Here is a 15614-nt window from a genome sequence, read left to right on the forward strand (position 1 = left end):
TTGTATTCCACAGCTAGAGCCTGTTATGGAAGTCACAACCCCCAGTTCTAGGCACTTTTGGGGCTCTCACAGCACAGGTGTATGATGTTCATCTTCCTTTGCCTCCCCTGCCTCACGTTGGCTACTTGGACCTCGCAGTACATCTCTACCAATGTTTTTCCCACCCAGCTGCATTCTGAGAATAAAATCATCCTCTTCTCTTTGGTGCCATTGTGGGTTAAAATACAACAAAAGTTGCTGGTACTCTGACAGATCAGTCTTTCTCACAAACGAAACTCCTTCTTTCTGGCTCTCTTTCTGTTGCTCCTGAAGGCCTCAGGTAGATCTCAAAGGCTCCAACGAATATGAGTATGAGTGATAAATAATACTGCTCAATCAGGTGGTAACAATATGATAAGACGCAAACAGACTCTGTGACATGACTGCAATTTGTTTATTTAATAATTTAATTCACATATTTATAAAAATCATGTTTTTTCTTCCTATGCTCACACCAGTAGAGAGGGCTATACTGGCCCTCCAGGCAGAACACGGCTGTACTGTAGATGTACATTCTGAGGTTACCAATCAACCAATAGCCACAGGCGCTTTGAAGAACCTTGAAACTCCTTCATGCCTACGACTCATTGAGCGCTTTGATCACAGTTGTCTGACCAACAGTATTTCAATTCTGATTTTCAATTGTATTTCACCTGCAATTTTACACAGGCTCAGTGAAACATAGTGTCACACACCCCCAACTTCAGTGCTCAGCACATCTACATCTGTCTTATAGAGCAAAAAATATATCCAGCTGCGCTAATAATGCAGATTGTGCCCCTTTATTAATACTCAGCATAGTAATGGTTCTCGGGAGGTCAAGGGTCAGCCCCTTCAAACAACCAAAAGGACATGTCAGTCACTTCGCTGTACATCTTTTCAGCTGGTTGGGCAGACTGTCGGCTGTTTACACGGCAAAGGCTAAACATTCATGCACTGATCTTCACTGTGAAATCGACCGTGGAAAACATGCAGGGTCATATCATTAAGTGCTGCAGTCGTGGTTGCATTGCAAACACGCTGCAACAGGTGACGGCTATAAATAGTCGATGTGTGTAATGCGGGTTGGGGGGGGCTGCGGAAGTCCAGTCGTGCTGCTGCGTGCTGTGATTCCGACACTGAAAGCAGGTGAGGAGAAGAAAAATACATAGTTTGTCGACCAGACGGAGCCCCATCGTAGTTGAGCCTTAATTATCGTTCTCATGAGACGCAGAAGTAGTAGAAGACGAACAAGCATCAACAAGTAAGAAAAGTCACCAGCAACTGAATGTTAATATTTAGATATGAGATATGCAACTCATTAAAAGTGTTGTGCATTTTTAGCCAATTGTATTTAATAAAGGTGATGAGCATTTTTCCTTGTCACTTAAAACCAAAAGCAACAACCTGAGGGACAGTAGGAGACCTATTTTATATGGCTGGGGTCGATAATAATTTAAATGTCAGAGAAGAATTTGAAATGAGGCAGTTTTAATGTTTCATCTGTGAGATGTTGGGATTCATGACCTCCTTCATACCAGCAAGGCAAAATGGACTCAGCGGACGATGAAGATGAGGACGATCTCCTCAGCTTTGAAATACAGCAGAGCATTCATGATTCATGTCGGAGGGAACACCAGAACGCATGCAGGAAGTAAACATATTTTGGCTGCATTTTATAAAACAAAAAAGTCCATTCTGTTCTTATTTATTTCATTTATTCAGGCGGGAAGCTCAGCAACTTGTGGATGCCATAGAGAAAGGTATGAGACAGACATACAAACGTCTTTCATTTCTTTTTCTACTGTGTGGAACATCTCTTTAAGTGTTTCATTGTGAAAAAAATACAAGGTTTCAGGCCTCAATTAACTGACTTTAATAACTGAGTGATGTTACAAGGATGGGCTTACTTTACAACAGGATATCCTAAAAGGTTTCCATCAACAATCTGCAATCATAAGATATCATAATCCTAACTAATACATCCACACACAGGCATGTTTACTTGGTTTACTATTGCTTTACGATTGGTTTTGGAGTCAGTTACAATCATTTTCTTCATTAAAAAGAGTATTTTGACGTATTTTGGTTTCATTGCATTGGTCAGTGAAATCCTGACACTTTGGCGACCGAATCTGCAGGTGACCTCTCGACTCTGCAGCAGCTCTCTGATTCCCCAGGATGCTTCAAGCAGACAGATGAGCACGGCTGGTTCCCTCTGCACAGAGCTGTGGTTCAGCCTCTCGTCTCTGTTCTGGAAGCAGTTCTATATGGTGGGTACCAGCTCCAGACTCATGACATAGATATGTTTAAAAATACGGTCTTGTCTCTGTCAGCCTCTTACAGTCTCACTCTAGAGGAAACCACTCTGGATGGAGAAACCTTCCTGACTCTAGCTGTGAAAGCAGGATTAGAGGAGAATGTGAAGCTGCTTCTGGACCATGGAGCTTCCCCTCACACCACCAACAGCAAGAATGAATCCCCTCTGCTTCTAGGTCAGACATGAAATCAATAACTACAATTGGTCCTTCTTCTCCATCCCCTTATGTTCTCCCAGCAGCGGTGCGAGCTGGATCTACTCGTATGGTGTGCAGTCTGATCTCAGCTGGAGCTCGGGTAGAGCAGGTCTGTTTGAAGAGGTGGACGGCCATGCACGAGGCGTCCAGGTCCGGCTGTGTCAAGGTCATGGAACTGCTGCTGCATCGAGGAGGGCAGGTCTCCGAGAGAGACCAGCATGGGGTGACTCCTCTGGGCATCGCCGCTGAGTACAGCCACCCGGAAGTTCTGGAGCTCCTCATCCAACATGGTGACCTGGGTGTCAGCCTTTCACACTTTTATTGAAAAATGACTTCATACTAAATCAGATGAATGAATGGACATGTCCTACCTGCTCCTGCAGGTGCAGATGTTAATGCTCAGGCACCTAACGGGGACAGTGTTCTCTACGATGCAGCAGGATCTGGGAATCCAGACTGCGTGGAGATCCTTCTTCAACATGGAGCCAATCCAAACGTCCATAACCTGAGCTCCCAGCTGCCCATCCACCGAGCAGCGTATGAAGGTCACTACCTGTGAGTGCTGAGGAAATGTTGAACTACATAGTCACTTCTTTATCATCAGTTGCATGAGCTTATGTATATATATATATATATATATATATATATATATATATATATATATATATATATACTTGAGCCTTGAATTTGTTATATCTTTCAAGACTGTTTGAAATCTTAACTTTTTTGATGTATTTTTAATTTTTTTTTTTATTCAAACAAACGTGCACAATAAAGAGTGTGCGTAATGTTTTAAAAAAGTATTTTCAGTCTACACTACACAGGTAAAGTAATTCTTACTACTTTTATTTGCCTCCTTATTTAGCATGTTTAGTAACTTAAAAACCTAATCGTATCCTTGGCACTGAAATAAATTAAATAATCTATCAGCGTTTTTTATCATCGTGTTTTGTTCATTACAACACATTCTTAGATTGAAAAAACCCCAAAAACATTGATGATAAAAAGACAGAAGTTTAAGTGAGTCTTATCCTTCAGTTTGCTGGTGTTAATAATAAACTGCAGAATGACCCGCATCTTTAAACTTCCAGGGTTTTGAGGATTTTGATTCCGATCACCACTCGACGCGCTCTGCGACTGTCAGGCCAAAGTCCAGTCCACTCTGCTGCAGATGGAGGCCACGCCCACTGCCTGGAGCTCCTGCTGAAGAGCGGCTTCGACGTCAATGCACTTTTAGCGCCATACATTAGCGAGAATTTCGGCGATATGAGGAGGAGCCCGCTCTACTTTACAGTCTCAAATGGCGACACCACATGCACGGAAATGCTGCTGAAGTCTGGAGCAAAACCGGACTTGGACCCTCTGCGCTGCCTCCTGGTGGCGGTCCGGTCTGGACGCTACGAAATTGTGAAACTTCTACTGGCAGCGAAAGCAAATGTGAACTGTTACTTCACAGTACTGAATGACACGGTGTTCCCCACAGCGCTGCAGTACTGTCTGAAAGATGAGGTGATGCTGAGGCTGCTGTTGAACTATGGCTACGACGCCACCAAGTGCTTCCTCTGTAACCATGGAGACGAATGGGATGACATCAATGAGGCTGGCCTCTCAGAGCAGCTGGATGAGAAGGTTACTGTGAGTATTGCACCTCTGGTGGTCAGTAGAGAGAATGGGGCTTCACCAGATCATGAGCAACCGAGTGTGAGTTAGAGCACTCAGATTTAAGGTTTTCCTATTCATTTACTTTTGAAGACAATGCTAGAACACAAAGACGAAAAAGCGCTCAGACATTACTTTCATGTTGTCCAGTTTTGTGACTTGGTCAGCGTGTCCTCTCTGGTGAACCTGGTGGGCCGGGTGGTGTCCATCCTCCTGGACTACGTTGGGCAAGTCTCACTCTGCGGAAAACTGAAAAGAATTTTGGAAAGACAAGAAGAGTGGCCATACATCCAGGAGACCACTTGTGAGTACAGTACAGAACAATGTTTTTTGAATGGGTAACAGGAAGTTCTCACACTTGAGACTTTAGAGAACCACATACAGGCTGCATATTTTTACGAGTAAATACGAATAAATTGTCAATAATATTCACTTGAAAACACATATTGTGACCTAAAATTCAATTCACTTGAGTTTCTGAGACTTTTGCTTAAAAACTTCATGCATTTTGATCTGAAATAAAATATATTTTTATTTTACCTTTTTATACTTACATTTTATATTAAACAAAATACTTTTTTTTAAACTTCAGAATCAAAAATGATAGCAGCAACACACATTTATTATTATAATAAAAATCAATGCAATTCATGGGCTGTGTAAATTCAGGTTATATTGCCAAATGTATGAGAGTAAAACTGTGATGTAAAAAATATAATCTCTATGGAACAATAATTGTTAAGAAATTGAAATAATAAAAAAATGTATACTGCAGACTAATTAATAGCTAAATAAAACGAAAGCCAACTAACATTATGAATAAAAAGTTTGCGTGAGTGAGGTGTATGTTGCAGTTGAGCTCTTGTTGACCCCCTTGTGGCGCTTCAGTGAAACTTCAAGCAACCTCACATCCTCATGTCTATTGAATGGGCGCCATTGACAGTCAAATAACACTTTTGTTTTCAATGAAACACAGGTAACCCTCGCTCGCTCTGCCACCTGAGCAGACTGACCGTCAGGAGAAACCTGCATGGTGAGCTGAGGTCCATCCATCTGCCCAACAGACTGAAGGACTATTTGCTCTTTAAGGAGAACGACCTGTACAGTAAAATCATCTGCACTGAAGAAACCTGATTCATCATGTTTGATTGATGGCTCCAATAAATGCAACTTTGAACTCACCCATGCCTTTTGAGTTGTTGTTTAATGTACACCATGTGGAATGCAACGGACCGTGGGATTGTGACCAGGCAGCAGTAGCTATTACTGTAGTTTAGAACAATGCTGTTTATAGTCTATTGTAAACAACAGTACATAGCTCTCTACAGTACTTTCTCAGCACCAAAAACAGTTTCGCTGATGTGTGTGTCAGTGTGGCTGCTGAACCACTAGGGTTAACTGTGAGAGTCTTGCTCATGGACACATCAACATTGATCCAGCAACAAGTAACTTTCTATGTCTTTGTCAAGTCTGGGGGAGCTGTTTCCATCCAAATAAAGGTCAGAGAAGTTCTCTCTTTGCTCTGCACGTAACACGACTGGCAGGATAGTGGTGCTGTGACAAAGCTCCGTGCCAGTGTAGTTCCTACATGCCCCAACACAGATCATGCTAGACAGCTCATCCCGCGCCTCGGTGACACGCCACCATTGCTCTAGTTTTCCTGTCACTTCCACTTCCATGCTGAGGAACTAGAGAAACCAGCAGCCTCTCTGGTACTTCGTCCTGCTCGTGAGGAGTGTGCAGTGAAGCCCCGCATCAAAAATGTTGTTTTCCTTTTCATACACAGTTTCTCTTCAATCTTCAAGTGATTTAATGTGGTCAAGTACCAAGGTACAGTGACAGATGATGATTCCTGTTCCAAGCTGAGCGATGGATCAAAGATTACTGACGGCATCAAAAGATTCTTATTTCATTCTTATGAGCAGAATACCAGAAAGGCACTCAGAGAGTGCAGACCTCCAATGAGCTGCTTCTATTTGTATTCTGATGTCTTTTCCCCAACATTATTTATCTATATTCTTAACCATAGGGCCGGGATGGTTGGGCCGTGAGCGCCCCCTAAAGGGCCGCTAGAAGGTTTTTGTTTTACACCTCAGTTTTAATACACTTGCCACATATGATGGCAGTATGTGTGTCACAGAATTGCAAATCTGGGATAGTTACCAACTATGAAGAAGTTCTTGAAAAGAAAAAATGATAAAGAAAGTGATGGCGCAACCAACAGTAAAAACTGTTTTTAAAATTAATTTGAACATTTTATGCCGATACTTTCATTTACACAAGTAAAATGTTTATTTATGGAAAAGAAAATATTTTATGGTATTTAGACGTTGTTTTATTGTATTCATTTTATGCAGTTTTTCCAGTTTTCTCAACATTTGCATTAAGGGTGCTTTTTTATTCTTTTGTAAATTTGATGGACATGACTTGCACCTGCTTCTGCAGCTGGTTGGACTTTTTCATGCCGAATATGTTTGCGTTGATCACATGGTTTCACGTAATTTCACAAGGTTTTGGTTGGTTTACACCGATGGATATTGAACAAAAATGAAATCAGCCATTCTGAAATCAGTAATTACAGTAATGAGCCACTTCTATTCCTCATATGGGCCCTGGACCCAGTTGTTCTGGAAAAGACGAGATCAAAAAGGTTAAGAACCCCTACTGTAATATATACTCATTTTTTAAACATTTAAGTAGTGTTGATAGTGTGACCCTCTTTACAAGTGTATTACACTAAACTGGTTCTGTAGGAGCGTAGTGGTAAACTGTAACCATAAACCAGCAAATCAAACAGAAATGTATTTGAGTGAAGTGGCTGATTCATTCACACGAAAACATTAAAGTAAATGAAAGGTTTTGACGTCTTTCTGGGACCCTTGTAAAGGATTTGTGTTTGTCCTGGGCACTGCACTGTCCTACCACCAGGTGGGGTATCGAGGTATCTCTGAAAATGAGGACAGTGTTTCCCGAAACCTCATCAGCACATCTTTGGAAATCCAGAATGCAGTAATCATCAATATCAATAATTCATCAATAATGGAATCCCCTCTTCCTTGCAGACACAACATGAGACCTCCAATATGTTTGACCTGCAACCTGTTTTTTCTTTTTTTTTTGACTCCTTGTGCGATCAAATGTACTTGCTCTACCTCGGGCCATATAACAAATGTGGATTTAGCAAACAAACATTCGTCTCAACCTTCAAAGGGAACTGCAGTACTGTGTGTGTGGTCACATGGCAATGAAGTCCTGTCAGAGATGTAAGAGATGTGATTGAGGTCAGCGACATTCGGGTCCCATGCCATCGACAGCTATCATCCTGGCACAGGCGCGGTGACCCTGGCATACCAACAAGTGAGCCACACAGAGCGAGCTGGCACACATTAGCAGCAATGAGAAGTGTTTTTCATCAAGTATATCAGGTTGAAGATACCTGCTGTTAGTGACTGTGTTGCCAGCTGTGATGATGGTCAATACGAATGACCCTGTGCCATGTGTGGTTTATAGTGGAGTGGTCGCCACTGTTTAAAGCAACAAATGCATTTCTACACACCTTGACCTTTGTAGAAGCAGAACCAATTCTGATTCAACACAGTCCCTTAAGTGCTGCAACTTGACCTCTCTCGGGACCCTCCAGAAATGATCCATCCCTGGTCGAAAAACTTCTGAAACACACCACTACCTCAGCACTTTGGGTGTTTTCTTTGTCAACACAGTATCCTCACCTCATTCCTCTCAGACAGCTGAAGTAAATTTAGATCTCAGTTCAACTAAACCATCATTTAGAGCCAAGTGATGTGAAAAACAACGTCTCAATCTGATTGATTCTTGGAGATTGCGCCACATCTCTGCATGTGTCCTTGTCTTCCCCCTAAATGCTGTGTCCCATCCATCAGGGAGAAGAGATGAACGAGGATTAGCAGCCACAGGGTGGTGATCAGAGTGGCCCGTTCTTCTGAGCTTGTTTCCACCGAGACTCTGGATAATAATCAGAAGTAATCCGGATCAAAGGTCAAATCATCTGGAGATTTGGGATGAGAGGGGTGTTATGTCACTCGTGGTCTTTCCACTTTGCATGTGCAACACGATACAACTCCAACACGCTGCTCGTTAAAGGCCCTTTCCGATGGACGCCAGCCGATAGTTGTCATGGCGACCGGACAACAAACGCTCACACAGTTGTACATGTGAATGTTGAACATGACAGAACAGAAATAGATGACAACATGTATGACAAACAAGAGTCATCTGGGCTTTGAAGTTCTGATGAAGAGGACTCTGCTTCAGGAGCATGTGACCTTTGGAGCAGCAGCTTGTGCTGTATCCTTCCACATCACACAAGTTTGGTGCAGCGTGGGATATTGTTCATTAGAATAGTGTCTTCCCCTGCAGGCCAGGTTAAAATAGCTGCTCTGATCTCAGCTAGCCATTAGCAGAGGCTAGGTTGTTACGCTGGGTAAGGGAACCATTCGAAGACTGTGGGAGGATGAGCAAACATCACCAGGAGACGAGATGAAAGTAAATACTTGTTTTCTGAATTTACTTGAGCAACTGTTACCGGCTTGTTTGTTGAACTGGACTAGATCTCCTATGTGGACTAGCGGTGAAGCTAGGAGGCAAAAGAAAGCGCCTCATGATTCAGCACAGTGTGGCTCCAGAAACTTTCACATTTTCAGAGACACAAAATGAAATACAACAAAAGGACGTGTGTGTTACCAGATTCTATATTTCCTTTCCCTGCTGTGGAATTGAGGAACTCCTCTTTCTCACTTTGGCTGCTGCGTAGAAGCTTCATTTCGTCCTCAGAATCACGACATCATGTCGAACTGTCATGTGACAGGCCCAGAAAACATCCTCCAGTTTCCTCCTCTTATATGCCGGCCCAGTTCTAGACTGTGGTCGTGGAGTCATGGAGGTCTGGAGCATAAGGGTAGGGTTGTACCGTCGCTGAGTTCATCACCAAATACATGTTTCACTATCTTATTTTATGACCTACTAGTTTCTATGATGCCAATTGCTTTCTAACCCTCTCGTACTAACTCTTCTCGTACGCTTCAGCTGTTTATTCTTCTGTTTAAAGATGTTGAGACTATTTAAAAATCCCTTCCTCCCTCTGAAGAAAGCACGTGTTTCCTAAAGGATCCCAAAGTGTTTGGGTGTGAGCGGATTATGTAATCTGTCTCTCTGTTGTCTTCCATCTTCAAGTCAGCGATGAGCTTTTAGCGCTCAGAGGTCTCACATTCCTTTGGAAAGCCCATCTCATTGAACCCCCCTCCAGACAACACCCTAAAAAAAGACGTCCCGCCCTCTGTTCCATCTGGCAGCTGGACTAAGTAGTAGAACAAGGACTCTGAGTGACCCTGCACCAGTCATCAGCATCCCTGACCTGATGAAGGAGACGCATCAGAGCATGCTAGACGGCATCTAAGAGGTCCTACCATCTTAGTAAGAAGGTTTGAAACCAGCAGGAACCATGAGCACCTTCGGTTATCAGAAGGAGCTGAAAAAATACGAAGAGCTGGACGAAGAGGAGCTTCTTGCCACGCTGTCTAGTGAGGAGCTTGAAGAACTGGAAAGGGAGCTGGCAGAACTGGACCCCGATGACAACGTGCCTATTGGCCTGCGACAGAAAGACCAGACTGCCAAAATCCCCACAGGAAACTTTGACCGAGACGCTCTACTCAAGTATTGGGAAGAAGAGAACCACAGAATTCTGGAGGAGAAGTTAAGCCCAGAAAAGGTGAGGTCTCTTTGAGTCGACAGCCACAACACTCTGAGTAAAAAAAAAAAAAATCCAATTTAGTTAACTGAAGTGGAGGCTTAAAAGAACACGAAACCCACATTTTATTTATGAAAAATAATTTGTACATAAAGAAAAAAAATAAAAAACTAACAAAAAAAAATACCATCGGCACTGCAATACCAAAACTGCCTCTGCCGTGTTTACACAGACGTATAAAAAAGTTTTGCATCTTAGTAAAATCCCACATTGGTTGAAGTACAAAGAGTATCCACTTGGAAGTAGAAGCACCATAACTTGTTCCTAAGAGGGAAACAATGATGCTGATGTACAATTGCAACATGAAATATGAAATATTATTCTGCACATATTGCACTGTTTGTGTGCATCTCCAGTGATGGCAGCTGTCTCATTATAGCACCAGAAAAATGTTTTGTGGTTCTCGACTGATCCGGTCGGATGTTGTATACAGTTGTTCAAAGCCAAACATTGAGCATCAGGCAGTGCCATCTAGTGGCACCTGTAAATTAGGACAGTGTCTCATGAAGTCTCATCGATCCATCATTCACAGAAAGGTGCCAACTTCATGTAGAACTTTGTCCTGCTGTGTTGGTCTCACAGTACATAAGCGACGACAGGAAATAATTGAACGCAACATCGATGCAATTATTAATAAGACGCTTTTCAGTCATTCTCTGTGTAGGAAGACTGAAAATTCTCATCTGCTCTCACTGCCATCATGAACCAGCTGTGTTTAAATGGTCGTCACCCAGATCCATCCAGTACACTGGAGCATCATTAGCCACCACATCTCTGTATGAAGTGATTCTGCATCAAGTATTAATGTACAACAGGAATGATACATTTGACTTCATCCAATGCTGCCACAACGGAGTCACTCTCAAATAAAAAGTCTTAAAATATACTTATAAGCTCTAACAACTGGAGCCATCGTCTATTCCCGATGCAGATAAATGGAAAGAACTTCGGTGCCAAAATAAATCACATTTAATTTGTGTTTCAGTCGCGTTAATTATAGTTGTGAATCTTGCGTTTCACTGAACCTTAATTTGACGTCTATTTTTGCACGTGTGGTTCACATCTTCCCTTTAGTATGTGAGGATGGAGCAAAAGTGAGAGGCGTTATTTATACAGTCTGAATATATAGACATAGTGAGAAATAGCAGCTTTAATGAATGTCACTGAGGTTGACAAAGGTTTGTTATTTTGGAGAATGTCAGGCTACGACCTAATTTTACGCTCTGTTATCGACTGCAGGAGGAGCAGCATGATAAGAGCAGGCACGAGGGGGAGAAGGCAAACATCAGCAATGCCGACAAGTCTCCAGAGCACATCAAGAGCACAGACGACAGGAAGAAGGTCTTGCAGAAGGGGAAGAAGCTCTCAAGTGTGGAGAGCAAGAAGACCACAAAAGAGCAGGATGCTGAAAAGAAAGACGAGTGCAAGACGGAAGTGCAAGACAAGAAAACCAGACCAGACCAGACCAGTGCAGCTGTCACACCTGACAGAGCAAGTGGGAACCCGATCATCATCGAGGACGCTCTGGAGCAGGTTCTCCGTGACGATCCACTTATGAGTGAGGTCAACCTGAACAACATCGAGGACGTGTCGCAGGAGACGCTGCTCCGCTTTGCGGAGGCCCTCAGCTCAAACACTCACGTCTGTGTTTTCAGTCTGGCCAACACTCACGCTGACGACCGGGTGGCATTTGCCATTTCCAAAATGCTCTGCGAGAACACCTCCATAAGAAACCTGAACATCGAGTCCAACTTTGTGACCGGTCAGGGGATCCTGGCTCTGCTGGCAGCGCTCCATCACAACAGGACTCTGGTGGAGCTGCGCTTCCACAACCAGAGACACATCTGTGGTGGGAAGGTGGAGATGGAGATGGTCCGGCTGCTGAGAGAAAACACCACTCTGCTCAAGCTGGGCTACCAGTTCGACCTGCCCGGACCAAGGATGACAGCCACAAGTATCCTGACTCGAAACCAGGACCAGCAGCGCCAACAGCGGCTCCAACAAAAGAAGGAGCAGACTCCTTCGCTGACAATAGGCCACACCGCCGATACAGCCACTGAACGGAAGCTGCCAAAGAAGCCGCCTTTGTCCTCCAAAGCAGCTGAGAACGCCAACAAAAACACAATAAAGCCCACCCAGAATCCATCTGAGCCGCCCACCAGGAAGATAGCAGAAACAGTAAAGCAACATGAAGGTCTGAACAGCATTAAAGGCCAGTGCAACCAGAGGAAACCAAAATCCAAAAAGCTGAAGAATGGCTCAAACGAAAAGGAGAGCGTTGACATCCTCAAAGAACTCAAGAACTCTCTGAGACCCTCGGTGCAGAAAAGACGGGAGGAGCCTTCACACCTGCCGCTGCCACAAAGGTCGAGCCGTGACGACCTGATGGCAGCAATTCGTGGAAGCAGCATCAGGTCCCTCAAAAGGGTGAGACTTCCTTCTGCGCCTGTCAGAGGATGGAGGAATTATTTTCCTCCTGAGCAACATAATGTGGCCACTCAAAGCCATTAGAGGCCTCACAGTAAGTGCCGGCTGTCAGCAGACGACAGAATCTGTCACTCAACCACAAATTCCTGGCCCTGTTTGGGATATAAATAGCTCTTGATAAGACGTGCCGCTCTGGAGAGGGAGGCAAACAAGCGGATGTTCACCACAGAAGTTATCTTTGGAGACAGTCTCATACCGTGATTCCACCGAACAGTCAGGCTGCTTTATAAATAATTCTATATAAACAATCAGGAAGAGTAAAAACACTCAACTCCTTCTCTTGTTACCACAACATATTTAACACCAATACTACGTTTGAGAGGCTCCAGTTTCTGCTCTGACGTAACATGAGTGGGCCACAGCGCTCAGTGGAAACACTTAATAGACATGTATTTTAGGTTGCAACTGGCTCTTCAGGTGATTCAGCATTAAGTAGTGTGAAGGCACCTTGGTGCATTCATATTGATGATATTTGACTGTGCGACCTGATCTATTCTGCTGTCCAGTGAGGGCGAGAAATGCCCCTCTTCATTCATCCATGTTCACATTTTGCCCATCTCTGTTGTTTTGGTAATGCCAGCTAACAACAACGGTTGCAAACAGATTTTGCTTGCTGACTCCTGTCCAGTCACTGGTGCCAGTGGGCGTGTCTCAGGTGTCACCCCCCTCCTTGTGGACCCCTAGCTGCAGTAGAGGACAGTCGCATCATAACAGAAATGAAAGAGACTTTGCTGTGTCATTAGGTCTAATTCCGATGGTGACAAAGGAAACCCGTCTCAAAGCCACGCAGCAAATGCTAACTAGTGTAAAGACCCAGATCACTGTAGACTCTCCAGCTTCAATGAGAAACCCCAACAAACAGGAGTAGTAGTGCAGTACACAACATCATTTCCAGGGTTTATCCAAGAAAAGTTACAGCAAAATATAAGGCCTCTCACTATTAACCTGACCCACCCTTACCGTCGATTACTGCCGACATTCGCAGTGGCATCGTTCTCTTAAGCTCCTGCAATGATATAAAATGGATCTACAGTAGTGCATTGAGCAGCACCTTGCACTGACAGTGGGAGAGCACCTTCTCAATGGGGTGATGGTCCAGACCATATCCATGGTCACCATGTATGAAAATGGTGCCTCATGCGGCTCTCTTCCACACTTTGCGCCAGATGAGTTCTGGTGTTTTTGTAACATGACTGAGAAAATATATAAACAAACAAAAAACCCATTGATGGAATGACCTGGTGTACTCCGGTTCTTTCGACTGAGAATGTATGAGGACTTGTCTCTGCTCTGACATTATTAAGTCACATATAAATACTTCAGTTTCAGATTCAAACCCTCAACCTTCTTGCTTGCATCTTGCAGTGCTAACCATTGCGCCACTGTGCCGCCCTTCTCTGAAGTCATGGGTGTCAAACTGAAAATGGTGAAAACACACTTGAGCGTCTAAGTAGAACAGGAAACGGATTCACATTCTATTATTTTCACACTCATTCTGTCACAAAGCCTCTCAGTGGTGCCATGCTTCAATGTTGGGCCTAGTTCATGTGTCGGTGTTGTGGGCTGCATTAATGACTAGGACCTGCTGCACTTCAGTTTAAGTTTTCAATTTATTCAGATATATACATTTTAAGAATTTCACTCTCATTTGAAATTGACCTCACTTTGTGTTGCAGGTGGAGTTGAAGCAGACTTGAACCTGGATGCTGCTCTGGACTCTGATCTTTGCCCTTCAGTTTTTGACTCACTAAACTACAATTTCCACATTGTCACTTTGTGTTATGATGAATATGACATCACTGTAAATATCGTGAGGAAATGAAAGCGTATGTTTTAGTCACTCAGCAACATTTTTTCTATGTTTTAACAATCTGGATAGAAATCCACAGTTTTGGGATCTGTAGAAATAAAGCTGGAGTTTTACATCCTCCCTGAACAAGTGTGGTTGAGATGTGAATGGCAAACGTGGAAATATCAATGGACATACATTTAAATTAAATAGGTCTGATTTATTGATTTTAAAGCCAAAGTCCCCATAAAGCTAATGCTAAAGCACTCGCCTGAACAGGTCACAGCTTCGATGTGGACAGGGCAGTCGGCTCCCAGTGATCTGAACTGTCGGCCCAAACTCCTTTGCTCCAAACAGTTTACCAAACAGAGTTATTCTCAGACCAGACAAGTAAATCTAACTGTCGACCACGTAACACTACACCACAAAAACTCTGTCGTGGTTTCATTCGACCTATTATTAGCCGCTTCACAGCCGTCTGTCAGTCGACAAGTCGATTTATAAAACTCTTCATACAGTCACTCCAGTTCATTAAAACAGCTGCTGAGTAAATACAGCACCCCACGAGTGAGAGGAGGAGGTGGGGCCCCTTCATTACTTGACAAGATGCCACTTCAGTGTTAAACAGCTTCGGTCAGAGGGAGAAAGAAGAGTGGTGAGACACTGCTGGAGCTCAAGCATTAAGACGCCTCTAGAAACATCAAAGATGATCAGGCCGCAGTTGAATCTATCATCCTGACCGAAGGATTTATCTGGTTTTATTGAATGTATATCTATTCTGGGGGCTGTAGCTTCCAGTATCATCAAAGGACCCACTCTCTAAAAACACCTGTGTTGAAAACTGCACGTTTTCCAGGTTCAAAGGCACCTGCATTCACCTAACCAGGACAAATATGTTTTGAATTTAACCCAGAATGATGGGTGGGATATAATAACCCAATATATTGGGTAACGTAATGACAGCTCTGGGTTGATTGTATTACAAAAGTTAGTTACAATTCATTCTGTATTTTATGGCATTGAGCCCATCAAATGTCAGTATGGGGCGCTGGATGTAAAAATGAAGACACACATTTTTTTTGTGATTCAGCAGTAATCTTTTTCTCTGATTTAGCAAATATTTGTTACATATGAGACAATACACTCTAATGTAATAATGTTCCATTGTTTTAACTCAAATCTAAATGTAAATGTTAAATATAAATATAAATGTTAAATATAAATATGAATATAAATATAAATATAAATGTTAAATCTAAATCTAAATCTAAACATTAATATTTAGATTTTGATTTAGCATTTAGTTCTAACACTTAGGGAGATGAAACAATGAATCATTATTACATTAATGTGTAGTGTCTCA

General features: G+C 43.0%; 2 protein-coding genes across 3 annotated transcripts; both read left to right on the forward strand.

The window, feature by feature from the left end:
* Positions 1–1153: 1153 nt before the first annotated feature.
* Positions 1154–5327, forward strand: asb15a (ankyrin repeat and SOCS box containing 15a). The gene is made up of 10 exons (XM_053886792.1): positions 1154–1167; positions 1560–1672; positions 1744–1781; positions 2160–2291; positions 2355–2513; positions 2579–2824; positions 2918–3089; positions 3626–4169; positions 4344–4497; positions 5170–5327. Exons 2-10 carry the CDS (start codon positions 1569–1571, stop codon positions 5325–5327), a joined length of 1707 nt encoding a protein of 568 aa, XP_053742767.1. The 5' UTR covers positions 1154–1167; positions 1560–1568.
* A 4250-nt stretch (positions 5328–9577) lies between these two features.
* Positions 9578–14367, forward strand: lmod2a (leiomodin 2 (cardiac) a). 2 transcript variants are annotated; one of them, XM_053885921.1, is made up of 3 exons: positions 9578–9936; positions 11215–12496; positions 14139–14367. In XM_053885921.1, exons 1-2 carry the CDS (start codon positions 9670–9672, stop codon positions 12484–12486), a joined length of 1539 nt encoding a protein of 512 aa, XP_053741896.1. In that variant the 5' UTR covers positions 9578–9669; the 3' UTR covers positions 12487–12496; positions 14139–14367. The 2 variants fall into 2 exon arrangements, with proteins under 2 accessions (XP_053741896.1, XP_053741898.1); XM_053885923.1 differs by having other exon boundaries at positions 11215–12402.
* The last annotated feature ends 1247 nt before the right edge of the window (positions 14368–15614 follow it).

This window comes from Synchiropus splendidus, chromosome 14, assembly GCF_027744825.2.
Source record: "Synchiropus splendidus isolate RoL2022-P1 chromosome 14, RoL_Sspl_1.0, whole genome shotgun sequence".
Lineage (NCBI taxonomy): Eukaryota > Metazoa > Chordata > Actinopteri > Syngnathiformes > Callionymidae > Synchiropus > Synchiropus splendidus.

Coding starts and splice junctions, on each gene's coding strand:
- asb15a (XM_053886792.1), top strand. CDS start 1,569: ATGGACTCAGCGGACGATGAAGATGAGGACGATCTCCTCAGCTTTGAA. Junction 2,514..2,578: donor TGAATCCCCTCTGCTTCTAG/GTCAGACATGAA, acceptor TTCTCCCAGCAG/CGGTGCGAGCTGGATCTACT. Junction 2,825..2,917: donor GGAGCTCCTCATCCAACATG/GTGACCTGGGTG, acceptor CTGCTCCTGCAG/GTGCAGATGTTAATGCTCAG.
- lmod2a (XM_053885921.1), top strand. CDS start 9,670: ATGAGCACCTTCGGTTATCAGAAGGAGCTGAAAAAATACGAAGAGCTG. Junction 9,937..11,214: donor AGAAGTTAAGCCCAGAAAAG/GTGAGGTCTCTT, acceptor TATCGACTGCAG/GAGGAGCAGCATGATAAGAG.